Source organism: Glycine max, chromosome 17 (assembly GCF_000004515.6).
Source record: "Glycine max cultivar Williams 82 chromosome 17, Glycine_max_v4.0, whole genome shotgun sequence".
Classification (NCBI taxonomy): domain Eukaryota; kingdom Viridiplantae; phylum Streptophyta; class Magnoliopsida; order Fabales; family Fabaceae; genus Glycine; species Glycine max.
Window position 1 is genome coordinate 297,000 of NC_038253.2, and position 16,504 is coordinate 313,503.

General features: G+C 31.6%; 2 protein-coding genes across 4 annotated transcripts; one reads left to right on the plus strand and one right to left on the minus strand.

Moving 5' to 3' along the window:
* Nucleotides 1–1,594: 1,594 nt before the first annotated feature.
* Nucleotides 1,595–7,230, minus strand: LOC100807826 (PHD finger protein Alfin1). Of its 2 annotated transcripts, XM_006600203.3 has the most exons (5): nt 6,842–7,230; nt 6,740–6,772; nt 5,743–5,971; nt 2,212–2,338; nt 1,595–2,114 (listed from the first exon to the last, which is right to left on the minus strand). In XM_006600203.3, the coding sequence occupies exons 1-5, from the start codon at nt 6,936–6,938 to the stop codon at nt 1,842–1,844; spliced, it is 759 nt and encodes a 252-aa protein (XP_006600266.1). In that variant the 5' UTR covers nt 6,939–7,230; the 3' UTR covers nt 1,595–1,841. The 2 variants fall into 2 exon arrangements, with proteins under 2 accessions (XP_006600266.1, XP_040867190.1); XM_041011256.1 differs by lacking the exon at nt 6,740–6,772 and having other exon boundaries at nt 6,842–7,221.
* A 1,390-nt stretch (nt 7,231–8,620) lies between these two features.
* Nucleotides 8,621–12,902, plus strand: LOC100792092 (GTPase Der). Of its 2 annotated transcripts, none has more exons than XM_006600204.3 (6): nt 8,621–8,747; nt 9,150–9,382; nt 9,939–10,046; nt 11,665–11,850; nt 12,135–12,275; nt 12,374–12,902. In XM_006600204.3, exons 3-6 carry the CDS (start codon nt 9,963–9,965, stop codon nt 12,467–12,469), a joined length of 507 nt encoding a protein of 168 aa, XP_006600267.1. In that variant the 5' UTR covers nt 8,621–8,747; nt 9,150–9,382; nt 9,939–9,962; the 3' UTR covers nt 12,470–12,902. The 2 variants fall into 2 exon arrangements, with proteins under 2 accessions (XP_006600267.1, XP_006600268.1); XM_006600205.3 differs by having other exon boundaries at nt 12,138–12,275.
* The last annotated feature ends 3,602 nt before the right edge of the window (nt 12,903–16,504 follow it).

Below are 16,504 nucleotides of genomic sequence, written 5' to 3' on the forward strand. Positions count from 1 at the left end.
ACATGTCATCCTTGAATTCGTTAATAATAATAATCGCAGAATCAATGTTATTAGTGTTGTCATTTGATTTTATTTACTTAACATATAAATAAAATTAAAAAAGGAAAAAATTTAGTAGATAAATTTTATGTGAATTTCATTAAATAATTTAAATTTATTTTTATTTGAAATTGACATAAAATTTATGAAATAAAAATATATATATTAAATGTGTCATTTAAAAAAAAAACTTCAATTGCCCAGGGATATCCATGGAATTAAACAACAAACAAAATAAGTAAAGGTGCATGCTATACCTTACCCATATCCCACCCCTAAAATTAAAAGAGACAAATACAATGATGCAGGTGAAACCAGGTTCAATGCAGTAGGCATAGCACTAAATAGATTTTATATCGATGTTATTTTACCAGCACAAGATTATTGTCATTATTGGCTTGGCCATAAAACTTCCTTGGACAAATTTTTGGTTGCAGAGACACATTTTTTGTTGCGGGCATTGTATGAACGATCGTTTCTTGTTTGAGAACTCATCCAATCAATTAGGACATTCTCTAGCTCGTCTGTTTTATATTGTTAGATAACAGAAGCATTGATCACATTCATTACGTAAGATGATATCCAAGTACAAAGAGATTACTCATTCGTTTGTTGGATATCATATTGGTCTCATTGATTACATGAGAGAGATCGATTTCGAGCCACAAATAGTTTAACCATTTGAAATCAAAGTGATTTTTTTTTTAATAAATCATAAATATGCTCCACTCCACATAATCCTAATTGAATTAGATAAGAATAATGTGGACTAAAAGCTCTCATTCAGAATGTATAACATAGTCACATACCTAAAAAGAATCAATTTGATTTAATAATGCATAAACTATAGCATAAGTGCATAACTGATCAATAAACAACTATGTTTTCCATTTATTACGCATATGTTTTGTAACTTAAGTAAAATTTAAAAATATAAATAAAAAACATTAAAAATAATAAGAGAAAATGTACTTCTTTTTCTTATAAAAAATATATATATAATCTTTATTGCATATCTTATCATTCAACTATCATTATTTTATCATTTTGAGTACCCATTGAATTTATCCCTATATGTAAACCTTAATAGTTTATCGAAGGATGATAACCTCTGACCAATATTCTAAGTTTTCACCAGAAACGAGACATTAAAACGGGGAAGTGGAATTAAAATGACTTCTGGAATACAGACTCGACTAGAGAAGAATTTTCCTCCGTAGCGGCTGAATCTAAGCACGCCAATTCTTTGAAACTTCATGCTTTAGTTCCCCCAAAGACTTCACTAAGAACCTGCCAACAAGACTCGCACCTCCAAAAATGAAAACACACACACACACACACTTTACAAGTGCGACAAATTATCAGTACCCTATTTTTTGTCTTTCTAAACTCAACACTTCTCAATTAACACTAATCCCATAAAGGTATACCTTGCACGAGAGCATAGGCTCAAACAGCATCAAAGTCCCTCTGAGGAAACAACTTATCTTGGAATTGAAGCCACTTTACCACAGTGGTTCCCACAGTCAAAATGTAGAAATAAATGAAATATTTATTAAAATCAAAACAAGAAACTGCAGAATATATTTATATAATATCCTTGTTGCCAATGACTACTTAACACAATTCCCAAGAAGATTAGACAGTAGTAATGAACAGTAGCAAAACTTGAAATTCCATCTGCATAGTCATTAAAGTGCATCATTGACTTGAACAGGAAGCAATTTTCACTTGTAAAAATGTTATCAAACATTCTAAATCTTGTCTGTTTAATTGGTGATTGGTTCAAAGGTTTAGAGCTTTCAAACTCTAACCCTCTTGTTACTGCAGCTAGGGCACTTGTATTGCTTGATGTGCTCAGCCTTAGCAGGAGTAATTTTAACACATTTACCATGGAACCATCTTTCACACATATCACAACAGATCCAGAATTCATCAGTGCCATAATTATCACCGCAAGCACCACATGTCGCACCTTGTTCATCATCTTCTTCTTCTTCTTCTCCACTCTCATCCTCTTCTTTGGGTGGTGCAGACATCTTCATCCCCTTGGCCTGAGACTCAGACTGACGGGACTGTTAAAAGGTCCAAAACAGGAAGACCAAAGTGACTTTCCAGACAAGGGCAGTGATAGAAATGTAAACTAAGAAACAATTGAAAACTGAATACCACCTTTCCACTTGATTTGCATTTGCTACCATTGTTGTGGGCAGCTGGTTGATCCTTTGATTGCCTAGCACTTCCAGTCACAAGTTCGAAGATTGTTGGCAGATCATTTATCATCTGAAAAAGCCTTTTCCTGTAAATATACATCCAAATCATTAATTAGAAGAACCTCCTAAATATAAAATCATGCATGAACTTTTAACACAACTTTCTAAAGATTTCTAGTAATATACTTTTTCTTCTTGGGACCCTTGAAGAATACTTTTTTTCATTTTTGTTTTCTTCACCTTCCCTACCCCAAAGGCCCAAAATTTCTGTGAAAGATCCAATTCTTCAGCATTGAATTCAATCAGACTGACTTTTACTCATTTAGATATTCAATTGAATCACCTTACACTATTTTTAGGATTAGTTTTACTCTCTATTTCCCTATATTACATAATTTGTTTAATCTTACTATGATTTAGTTAAGAGTTAATGCTTTATGATTTGTATTCTCTAAAATTCTTTCCACAATACCTAAAACCCTATATAACTTCAACAACCTTCAATCTACCTGACTTTTAATTTGATAATTAATTTAATATAAAGGAAACATAATGATAGATTAGCATAAACTTAATGTCCTCTAATCTTTTGCTTATTTTTATAAACATTATATAACTCTCTTAATTTAAAAATAAAAAATTGTCCTCCCTTCCCTTTCCCTTCAAAATCTCATTCTCAAACATAACCTTAATGAAGCTGCAAGCATGGCAAATTATTTTCACTAGCTAATGAAAGTCAAAATGCTTAAGACTATAAAAATTAGTTAGCTTTTGGAAAGTCTTACTGCCACAATAGAATACTTTCAATGAAGATACAAGTTAGCGAAATAAAATGATAACATTCAATATGCTACCTCATAATAATAGATATGAATCAGTTATACCACTAGCTAGACATCTAAAAGCAGATCTACAAAATCAAGGTGTTGTTTCCAAGGCAGTCATGGCATTAGATCAACATGAATTCCCAAAGTTGTTATTTGCATTTTCATAACTTCAGCATTAATAATTCATCTTATTTGTGGTGATGAAGTACCCATATTCTGTACTAGGGCCTTAAGATTCACTGGTAAAAAGCTACAGTATCACTACAAATGCTGGGGACCTTCAAAAAATTAGTGAAGGCACTACCATAACTTGCACCTCAGAAAATTAGTCTTCAGAAAATTAATGAAGTACCCAAATGTTGTTTCATGGGTTCTAATATGGTAGTCCCAAAAGAAGTGCAAGTTATGGCCAATTATTCACTTTCTTTCTCACAACAGTACCCCTTGTACTGCTTTTCTAATATAATAGTACTTTTACTGATTAAAAAAATCACTTTCTTTCTCAAATTTTGACTCTTACGCTAACCTTTGCTTTCCTCTGGTTGGCTGTGATGCAATCCTATCAGGCTGTTATTATTGGCTCTTTAATTATCACTTATGTAGTTATGTTTGGCTCTAATTTCCTGTGGCTCTGATTTGCAGTTATTATGTGGGATTCATGGACTTTGGAGGCCTGGTTGTTTATAGTGGCAGAGATCAGGGGCAAGTTTGATCAGCAACATGTTGAGGACATTGGGTTTGGGTGACCATGGCACAAAGGGGAATTCTCTTGGTGGTAGTTTGAATTATGTGGGATTCATGGACTTTGGAGACCTGATTGTTCATAGTGGCAGAGATCAGGGGCAAGTTTGATCAGCAACATGTTGAGGACATTGGGTTTGGGTGACCATGGCACAAAGGGGAATTCTCTTGGTGGTAGTTTGAAGGTTTGTGGAAGGGAGGATTTCCATGGGATTTTGATGCAAGATAGCAAGAAACTAGGGTGTTCAAGGGTGGCCATGGCATATTTGTAGTGGGCTTGGAGTAGTGACAGGCAAATGGGGGCTTATTTTGTTGTTTTGCTTCAAGGATTGATATAGGAAGAAGATGAGCTTTCTTTTTGCTTCATGCTTGTTGGTGTGAATTGGAGGAGGATGTGTGTGTATCAAAATTAAGCTTCACTAGAAACAAGAAATCAGAACTTGGACAACGAAAGAAGCTTTTCTTTTTCCATTTTTTATTTGTAATCCCTCCTATCACATTCTATTATTCTGTATTGCACTCATATTCCTCCCTCTTTATTTTGCTTTTGTTCACTAATATGTGAGATTGCTTATGGCCAAAAATTTTATCAAATAAAATTTAAACCTATATATAAACCAACAATATATCACCAAACTCCCAAGTGTTCATACTTCATGATGAACAAAGTTTGAACCTCATAGTTTCCAGTTATATGACATGAAGCAAAACAATGCAAATGAAGGAAATTTAAAACTGAAAGTGGAAAAAGATAATAAAACGAGAAACCATGCCAGCTAACAGAAAAAGAAGTTCCTTCAGAGTTCAGACAAACATTACAAATTAAATAAGTAATTATCTTCACGGTAAAAAAAGTTACCAAGACATCACATACAGATAGTCATTGTACATGAAGGCCTGGAGGGAGAATAGGGATACATTTAGGCATGGACAGGGTCAGTCAGCATCTAGCAGGGTGAGAAAGAAACATGATTGAACATGCCATTTACAAAATAAACCTTAGGCAATGGGAAAGAATATGAATAACATGGCCATGCCCCAGGTTGGTTTTTCTGCCTTAGTAATCAAACAAAATGCATAAATTTCTTGACAAAAAGATAGAGATGGAGAGAATTGGTATTTTGGTTCCTCAAAATACTCTTTAACATCGATCAAGACTTTCAAAGATTATTTTCATCAATTAACCATGTAATTCTTCAGTTGAACTCAAATATGAATGAAATTCAGCCTTTAATTATTGTGTGCATATCAATTTAGTCTCTAAAAAGGGCCAAGATTCAGTCAAATTTGGAGATTGAGGTGATTAATTGACAGAATAATTTTTGAGAGACCAAATTCAATTAAATCCAATCTTTTAGGAAGCAAAGCAAAATTAATAAATACAAAAAGTGGTATCTTGCACTATTATTTTCTAAACAATTCCATTGACATTATGCTTCTCCTGTAGAGTTAAAAACTGCTATAAGAACACAAAAACACACACGCACAGTGAGAACCTTGATTTTTCATTTAGTTCAGTGTTTCATGAGAAATTACACAAATTGCTATGGTTCATGTTTGACTGTAGACTTAATAGATTATTGAGGAGCATGAAAAATCTTGAAATATCGTACTAGCAGTTTAGTACCGACACAAAACACAAATTATTAAAGATTTGTATGAAGAGACTAAACTAATGATAACTTTTACTACAAAAACTGTGCACTGCTTGAAATGAGTGATTGTAAAGAATTTAGATGTATCAAAGAAGTTCAAAACTAGCAGGGTTATCAAAAGCCAAATACTTGTTGGAAAAATAAAAGGGGAAGATGGAAGTGAGTTTAGTAAGAAAGTTCTAAATATACAAGAATAATAAAACAATTTCATAAGGCTAATAAGAATGAAATCTTTTGCATGTGTATAATGGAGAACAGGATTCTTACCTTTCATTCTTACCAAATCCAAAGCGGGCACCAAAATAGAAAGCAACAGCAAGCAGCCATGAGTCACTGTGAACTGCAACCAGTGATAGCCAGTCCTTCTCTTGCATGCCGTCCCTGGCAAAGTTTATACCTAATGCTGGCTCAGGAAGTTCAGGAGGCACTTCCTCAACAGGCAAATTCACTTCCCATGTTTCATTTGGAAACCCATATAGACACAAATTCTCCTTCTCTACAACGAGAATAACATAATGTTAACAAAACACATTGCAAATAACACTTCAAAAAATCATTCTTTTGGGTTCTTCCTATTTGGGAGATTATGAAGGACAGATTTTTAGATATTTCCTAATTGTTGATATTGCATTCTGGCATAGTACTTTATTAATAAAGGATAAAGAAAGATGCTAAATTGATAATTTGCCCCAATTCTTTGATTCTTTCTTACTATCCCCCATATATAGTAACTGTTAATTCCTTCCCTGAGAATTTCCAAACATAACGAAGTCAAAGAGAAAACGACAAGCCATGAAGTTTGACATTGTAGTAGTGAGATTTGTGCAAAGTGATAGCCTAATTGACATTAAACACATCAAACTCCACCCATTTGTGAAAGTGGAAGAAAACAAAATGGTGGTTACTAACTGTTCATCATCTGCAGTAGATTCTCACATTTAAGTGCTTACAACATTTATGACACTTGAATGGCCCGTTATATTAGTTTAATTTAAGTATTATGTTTGTCATTGGCCTCCCTCCCAACTCCAAGAAGGGTTTATTTCCCTAGCTCCTTCCAAGCAAGGAGTGCAGATGAATTCAGAAATATTAAATGAGAGAGCCCAACATGTATGTTTTGGTAGCAAATAATGAAGGTGCGACGAGCAATGATATATTGACAAATTGGGAGCAGAGTAATTACAGGAGTGAGTGACAAAGCACGTGATAAATGATTGAAAGCAGAATGAAGAAAGGAATTATTATTATTATTGAGAAAACCCACCAGGATCGCACTGCTGGTAAAACTTTTCAACATCTGCAGGCAAGAGAAGAAGAGGGTGTGAATAAAAATAATAATAAAGAAAAACGAGAAAGAGTAGCGTACCGGTAGTGAGAGCCTTGATCAAACCGGCGCGTCTGCCCTTAAAATCGGTGAAAACCTCTTCGACTGTTCTGGGTATTGGGTGCGGTACTCCTTCCATATTCCTCTCTCTCTGCTGCTGCTGCTGTTGCTGCTCAACAAGGTTTTTCTTTGGCTAGGGTTTTGTTTTTGCCCTATCTTATCTCTATTAGATAGATAGATTTAGGGTTTAAAAATGGAGAAACAAAAGCGTGAAGTAGTAGTGATTGAAATTGAAATAAGAAGAAGGAAGAAGAAGCATTGGAATTTGGATTTGGTGGTGTGGATATAAAAAGATGGATTGGGTTGGGTTGTGACTCGTGAGAGTTGAGAGCGAAACTAAACGGAACTTATTATTTAGTACTAACATAGTCCCTCCTCTTCTTTAATTTTTTATTATTAATAACAACCTTCATCCTTCTTCTTTACTAACATTTTTATTATATTTAAAAAAACCACATTTTTATTACATTATTAATATTTTTAAAAAATTTTAAATTATTATCTATCATATTTTTCCTTTTCATCGTATTACTCATAATATTTATTATTTTTTTATCTTCTTTCTTCTCTCTCAAAATCGTAAACTTAAATATATAAAATTATTTTAGATTATATTTTACTTTAATAATTAATCATTGATAATTAATAAAATATATGTACATTTAAATTATTATAAATAATTTAAAATTTAAATAAAATAAATATTGGACAGCAAAAAAAAATATTAATATTTTTATTTCTATTAAATAAGGAAATTATATATATATATATATATATATATATATATATATTAATTTTTAATCATTTTAACAACATTTTCCAAGGAAAAATTTCAAATTAAATAATAAATATTAAAATATTAAAAAGATATGCATATATATATATATATATATATATATATATATATATATATTGATTAGTTGAAAACTATTATAAAACATTTTAACTTTTTAATTAATTTAATATTATTAAGATAATAAATTAAAAAGCATATTTTTAATTTAAGAGTATTTTTCCTTTTTATAAATATACATTTTTCTTTCTTCACACTTTATTTTCAACCAACTATGGGAAGATAATTTTTTTAATAGTTTTTCCTTTTATTTTTTATCATACCAAATAACTAAAAAATCATCTATTTTTTATTTTTGCTTTATTCTTTTAACCAAACATAGTGTTAAGAAATTATTTGTATACTATATTTTTTGTTCCTATAAATATTAAAATGTTTAAAATTTATCTTTCCAAAATTTTAAATATATTTTTCATCATCACAAAATATTAATTTATGATATTTTGACTTAAAATTAGATTCCGAAAATCTAATTATGCATATTAATAACAGTAAGTTAACACTTATTCTGAGTCAAAATATCATACATTTATATTTTACAAAAACAAAAAATATATTTAAAATTTCACATAAACAAATATTAAATATTTTAATATTTATAAGAAGTTATTTCTCTCAACATTATGGCATATGTGACAAGTTAACTCATTGAGATCACTCCATAAATTTTACCATATAAAATACTTTTAAAAATCAAAGTTAGTTCTTTTAGAAAAAAAAACATTTTTTTACTCCATTTATAATTTGTTTGAAAGTTAGATTTGGAAGAAAAGAAAAATAAATTTTTAAATAAATACTTATCTCATTTAATGATATTTAAATTATAAAAAAAACTGATTAATGAACCTAATATTTTGTTTTTTTATTAACTTTATTAATTTAAAACTAACAAAATTGTACTTTTTTCTTTTCAGCAAAAGACCGCACTGTATTGGGAGAGCCGCCTCTCTCAAAATACGTAGCAGAGAGAAGCTTCTGGATGATCAACTAGCTGTTCTCACCGCCATGCTTCTCTCCGGTTCTGTTCTGCAATCGGTAAGTGGTTCTGTTCTGTGGACCGAATTGAAGCTTAATGAGTTGCTGCAAGTTTATCTTATTTAGTATTGTGAATGGATGATTGAGTTTTCATTTCAAACAATACTTAAGTACAAATGAGCCGAATCCAGAGGCTTATCTTTTCACCTGTGACTGTTGATTTTACTCCCATAACACCCCTGATCACCATGTTACCACTTCCTCTCTGGACTCTGTATGCATGACTTATATATGTCTCTTAAGCCTCTCCTCTAGGACCAGATGCTTCCTGTCTTCACTGCTAAGTGCTAATTGTCAAACCTGAAAGAATCATAATAACTTCAACTACTTGGTTATCCTTTTTGCTACATGGAAGGCCTTGCTAAACTAATTATTTCTGTCATGCAATCTATCTAATCATAGATGAAGGTGCTTGCCTGTATAGCCACCACGAGGTCGAGGACAGCTGTGACCTTGACGTTGACAAAAGTAAGCTGCCATTGCAGTTAGCCATTCTAGGACGCCCTAATGTTGGTAAATCAACCTTATTGAATGCATTGTTGCAAGAAGACCATGTTCTTGTGGGTCCTGAAGCTGGTTTGACAAGAGATTCAATCAGAACCCAGTTTGAATTTCAGGGAAGAACAATTTATCTGGTAAGTATCTATATTCCATGGGTACTTTGTTTCTGTACTTCTGGTAGTATTGATAGAGATTGGAGATACAAGTAGGAATCTTGATTGTAAGAGGAAAACATAATAGTTCTTAATTTGTTTGTCTGACCTTCAAGTTAGATGATATTGGCACACGCTTCTTTTCCATTTCATGTGTGTATTGGAGCATACATGCATGTGTCTCTTTTTCTGATTTTCAATCTTGAAAATATGCAATTGTAAGTCAGCAGGTTCTCTTTAAAGTTCATAATACACTTTTAAAATATATTTTCATAGTAGCTATTGTACAATTTTTTATGGTGAGCATGATCAACTTGCTATAATTTTGATTTTCCTTTAATTCTTTAATAATATTCTTTTTTGGCACATTAATCGTCAAACATGATGCTTAGCATGGTTATAAGCATCCAAATTTATATTTTGATTGAAGGTACTCAATAGGCATGCTGATTATACTTTTGCTTCAAGGGTAATAAACTTAAGTATATTGAAATTTCAGTTAAATTTTATAAATATAATCATGTTTGCTGTCATTCAGGTTGATACTGCTGGTTGGTTACAGATGCAGTCTACTCCGGGCATTATGCAATCAAGGAAGAGTCTACTCCAGGCTCATATAATTGCTTTGGTACTAGATGCAGAAGAGGTATATATGTATGTTACATATATTTTACGTTTTGGACAATGCCACACAACTATGATATGATACATACAATTTTTTAGCCTTATAAATTGCAATTTCATAAAGTCTACTCCATTGTTCCAATTTAGTTCACATGTTTCTATTAATAAACACAAATTTAAACCTATTAAAACATGTTCCAGTAATTCATTTATTGGTTGGAGATGTTGAATTTGCTGCTTAGATTTTGCTGATTTTGGTTTCAAATACATATTCATTGAAGATTCCATAGAGCATCTTTAGTGTTCTTTTTGAGGTGAGTGGCAAGTGTACCAATTCGCTCTAAGTAGTAATTCTCGGAAGTTCGAGTATCATTTCCACAGGAATTTTATTGCACTTTTATTGAATACTCTTCAATTTGTAAGTAAGAATTAAATAGTTCAAAGCAAGAATAAGAATTAAATAGTTCAAAGCAAGAATAAAAGCAAGAGTAATTTGTAAAATCAAACAATTAGGAAATCAAGTAAGATGAGAATGTTAAGACCGGACAAACCTAACTGGCCTATGATGCATGAATTGATTATGTTTCATTACCAATGTAGTTGAATCTGTTCTACCCACACTTATCAGTTTACTTGTCCCTGATGCCTCATGATGAAAAGCTTATTTCAATTACCTATCTTCCAAATGCCTTTGTGAAGACTCAATAATTAAAATGCATTAAGACTGAATTCTAGATGTTGGCTAAGTGCTTGGGCATTGGGCCATCATTCTATGCCTAACAATGCTGACCCTATGATACTTTTCTTTATTTGTTCTATTAGGTGTTACCCTTTCTCAAGCGCATAACCCCTAAATTGATGCATGCTTTTGAAACCCTTATTAGGAAATACCCTCTCCCAAGCGGATAAAACCCAAAAGAAATTTAAGATGTAAATGCAGGATAAAAAGAAAAGAAATTAGAACATAAAACCTGGGAGGAATTCTCTTTGCATTGATAACTCTTGAAGTACACTATACATCGTTGGCTTTTTAGGCCTGCCAGGCCCTACCTAATGGATTAGCCACTCATGGCCATCATTCTATAGGCAAGGTGTGTTGACTGACTCTCTATTTATAGCTGCTGAAATGGGCTTCGGGCTTTTGTAGGCGCGCTTAGCGCGTTTAGATCGTGCGCTTAGCGCGTGTTGCAGGCTTAGCGTGTGCTTTTGTTGGATCGCGAGCTTGGCGTGTGCTCTGTGCTTAGCGCGAGTAATTGATCCTGCGCTTAACGCCTCACTTAGCGCCTATCCTTCCTTGCCCGCTTAGCGCGTGACGCGCACTAAGTGCGCGTACTAGACTGGACCTGCTTCCAATTTTCTTCTTTTTCTTCAGTTTTTCTCTTGCTTTTTGCTTGTTACACCTTCAGCCTTCAATTCTGCAACCAAAATTTAAACTTTATCAATTCTTTAACTTTTAATTACAAATAACTGTTAAATAATTATTTTTAAGCTATATTTGCTTGATTTTCTATTATTAATTTACAATTATTTAGCAGTTATCAGTGAGCAACATGTGTCAGCAAGATTTTTCTATATGCTCATTAGCAAATACATTTTGCATTGATAATATTTTTTTATATGAAAAAATCTGTACTGATCAGATTATAAATGCAAGACGAAGTATGAAACATGCTGAAGTAATTATAGCCAGATGGGCAGTGGAAGAAGGACGTGGGCTGGTTGTGATTGTGAACAAGATGAACCTTCCAAGAGGCAAACACCAATCGTCATCCTATGAGAAGGTTATGGAAATTGTTCCACAAGAAATTCAGACAATTATACCTCAGGTTTGTCATGTAATAATAAGCTGAACAGTTAGTCCAGCTGTTCAATAAATTGGGCTGACACGCATCATGCTTTAAAGTGTTATGTCTTTGACATAGATGCCATAATTATGTGTTTGGACGTGTCAAAATTGGTCAGGGTTCAAACTTGAGAAGATATGTGCCGTGTGAGGCTGTCTACTTATCATACAGTCCTTACCAATTTCTCTCGTTGCTTTTAAGGGCATGAATAACGAACTTTATTTATTGTTGTATTTTGATTGAGCATTGACTTTTGACATTGTCAGCAGGTAAAAGGAATCCCAGTTGTATTCATTTCAGCATTGGAGGGAAGGGGCAGGACCACTGTCTTGAATCAGGTCATCGAAACATATGAAAAATGGTGTTCAAGATTACCTACAGCTCGTCTAAACCGTTGGTTGCAAAAGGCAATTAGTCCATCCATCATTACTTTCTGTAACAGTAAAATATGCAATTGGTAATAAATTTGCTTTCTTATTTCTCACTTTGGGTCGGTTTTGATTAGGTTATGAGCAGGCATTCTTGGAAAGGCCAAGCAGCACAGCCTAAGGTTAAGTATTTCACTCAGGTCAAGGCCCGGCCACCTACATTTGTTGCGTGACTCAACTTTCTGATACAGACATTAGGTTCTTAACCAAGTCCTTGAAGGAGAACTTTGATTTGGGTGGAATTCCTATACGGCTCATGCAACGTTTTGTCACTAAGAAAGATGCCAGTGGAAGTGAAACTAGAACTAGCAAGAATAGCCATTCAGTAGGCAGAGTGATTGAAAGGACTGTCTCTGACAAGAGAAGTGTCTTAGTTGAATAACAAATTTGACTTCTCATTGAAGGGCATGAGCATCACTCCGCAAAATTTGCTTAAACGAGTTTAGAGTAATTTAATTATAATTTTGTTCTCACTTCAATTCAAATGAACAACAAGATTCACTCTTTTTGTTTTGTACGTTTAATATTTTGTAGGACATAGTATTTGGAAACAACTGAACATGGATCAGGGTTCTCTTAAGGAATAATTATACTCATTCATCTTAATTTTTTACCACTCACTTCCAGTCTTTCACCCCCATTTTTTTTTCTCTGTACTTTTTTCATACATCACATATCATATGTTATTTTCTCTTTTTATTTTTTTCTTTTTCTTTCTTTCTATATCTCTCCTCCATCCATACCAGAATGAAGAACAATCAACCTTTGCGGTCCAAGTTATATGGTTGTAAGCTTTTTATGGTATTTATACTTTTTTTTTTATAAACAATAGCGAACGATCGAATCCATTAATTTTTTTTATAAAAAATAAAAGAAAATCAATAGTTTGAATAATAACCTATTGAATGAGGAAAAATACGACATACACTTATCAATTCACGTGATATTATTTTAGCTTACTAAATGATTTTGAATTTGAGTGTTAAATTTGTAATTCAGTTAAATTCTTGAAAGAATGGTACTCATAATGATGTCAAGCAAATTGAAACTCAAAGTTACTAATTAAGTTCAAACAATTTAATATTAATTGATGCACACCCAATTAAAAATCATATTTGATATAATTTTAAAATATTTTTAAAAAAATCATATTTGATATAATTTTAAAATATTTTTAAAAAAATCATATTTGATATAATTTTAAAATATTTTTTAAAGTCAATAATTTTATCCTAAATAACAAATCATAATTATTAATAATGTTTGAGATTTCACATCAAATGGTGATATGACCAAAATAATATATATAAATGAGAATTTTACTTTATATGTCAAATATGTAGAGTTGACGGTTGAGTTAAACTTAAACTCAAATAATAAAACCTAAGAACATCTTTAGTGGAAGAATTCATTTTAGATTATTGAATCATTTTTTGTGTGTTATATAATGTCACATAGAATGTAAAAAATTTGTTCATATTTTGTTCTAGTAATAAATCTTAATTTGAGTTCTTGGATTATTACCTGTCAATTTCATATTTAAAATTAATTAAAGAAAAAGAAATTAAAAAATAATATTTTTGAAAATGAAAGAATTCTTTCTCTAAAATCCAACTTCTAGCATAAAGAACTCTAGAATAAAAATAATAATAAATATTGTGTGATAAGGGTTCTTGAGCTCAAGAGCTAAGTTCTAGAATCCCAATATGCTCTAATAAAACTAGTAAAAAAAATAATGGATAGATATTTTTTATAATAAAAAATCAATAGATACTTTTAATCTGATTTAATTAAATTCGTAATTTTTGTTATACACAACGTCCTGTACATAAAAGGGAGACCGAGGAATCTATTTAGAGAGCTAGGCCAGTGTTGAATGGAGACAAATATGATGATCCAGATACTTGTGGGCGCTGCCACCAAATATTTTATAAATTTTTATTCAATTAAAAAAAGAGTAGATTGTATGTAAGACCGTGTAAGTCGAATCATTATTCTAAAATGGCTGGACAACACATTGTTCACCTAATTGAATTGAGACATCTCTCTTAGCTTAAATGTTGAGGTCATCATCATCACCGACGAGTCATTTCAATACAATTCAAGCACCTACTTATTTCTCCAGCTTTCAGGTGTTAGAAAAGTTAATGCTAACTCATCCAACTAGGACTCCAGAATATAATTTCTCACCATCTTAATAATAAGCAAGTGCTAATTCGTTCCCTTTTCTTTGTCCTAATGCAATGTTTCATGGCTCAATTGCATTATATTAATTAACTTCAAGCCATTTTCATATCGTTTCATTGAGTTAAATTGTATATTATATCCAGACTCCCACTAATCATCTCGTGTTGAATAACCTGCGATCGAGATTCATTAAAAAAAAATATAAACAGCAACATGCAAAAAACGAGGTATTTATTGCATGTGTTGGAATATTTAAGAAATACCTCATTATATTATTATTATTCTCGTTGTTGTATTTTAAATGGTAAACAAAATATACAAAAACATATATAATGTAGGTAGTAATGGTAAATAAACATTTAAGAAATACTCATAGGCATGTTTAGAATGACCAGTGTCCTCTGGCTCGTGAACAAAATCATTAATATATGGTAATTTAAGAAACATATATTAAGTTTTAAATGAATACTAAAGAAATATGTTTTTTTTATATACTTATAAAGTGTACGATGTGTGATCGTGCGTGTCAATGCTTTTTAGGCATGTGCGTACTGCAAGTGATGAGTAGGCGCATTCTAGACTTTTTGGCACATAATCTCCCATCTATTCCAACTTCTTGTCGACATTTATAATTTAGGACTTCCTTGAACATCTTAGAGTCCATAACAGTGTCTTTGTAGTGAAGTTTTTCTTGAGTTGATCCTCATCTCTACATCATATTCTCACTAATTTACCAGTGAAAGTGAGCAATCAATATAGAAAGATTGTTATTACCCGAGAGACAATGCAATTAAAATTAATTAAGATAGTTTACTAATCAAAGTCGACTCAATTAGTTGAAGGAATTCAAATAAGCATGCTAAAAACATCATGTCGGTATGTTCACATCATGTATTTTTTTTCTTCAAGTTATGCTTATCTCTTCCTATAATTGACCACACGTATTTGCAATAGGTATCAAAATTGGCCACCCTACCTGTCAAATTTGGTCAATAAGCCCATGCCCAACCAACACAAAAAAGTTATGAGTACGTATTAAAAAAGTGTTGGGTTTTGTACCTCTAATTTCAGCAATTTGAATTTTAGGATCCATTTTAGCAGTGACCAAATCATACTTGAAAAACCTATACTTCATCTCTAGGAGTAAGACAACTTTTTCTATCTTGAATATATGATCACAACAAGCCTAAGATGCAAGAAGAGGAACTGTAATGTGCATAGCAGAGTTATTATTGGAATGTAAAATAAAAAAGTGTCAACTCGCATATAAGTCATGTTCAACATAATAATTGGTTGCAGTGTGACTTTATCTCATAACAGTAGTTGTGAGATAAAATGATACTAATAAAACAAGAGTACAGAATTAATAATTTGTTATGCGAAAGTGGTCTCTATTTTTAATTTTTTTTATATAAATTAATCTTTTGGGGATAAAATTATTTATAGATAATATGATAGGATTAATTTATTAATTAGTAAGTCGATATTTTAGGGAACAAATTTATTTAGACGTATATTTTTAAAGAATGAGGTAATAAAAGTTGTTACCTTCTAAAGACAAAATTATATAATATTTTTAATGTGTGTTCATAAGTATATTAGTTAAGAAATGTTAAATATTTTTTATTTTAAAAGAATATTGAATACAATTTAAACAACAAGTCTATAATTAATATATGAAGATTTATGAATTTTAAGTGTTTTTATGCTTAAATAAATGAAACTTTTCATTGTCTATTAAGAAAACACAATCTTGTACTGCTTATGCTCTTTCTTTCCCAAATTCAATTTTGAATCAGTGGGACTTTTTTGTTTTGTTTTGGGTCTAGCAAATCGTGTACCCTCATATGGTTTTACGCTACTTAAATGCGAGTGTCAATTCGGACCATACTATATAAGTGGGCCGAAATAAAAAAAATTGTCTAGTGCACGTAGAACTCTTTTTCTTATTTGTCTTGATCAAAGAATGAAACCCAATATATGTATATAGGTAAATGCTGTGGCATAACATAAGAAATTAA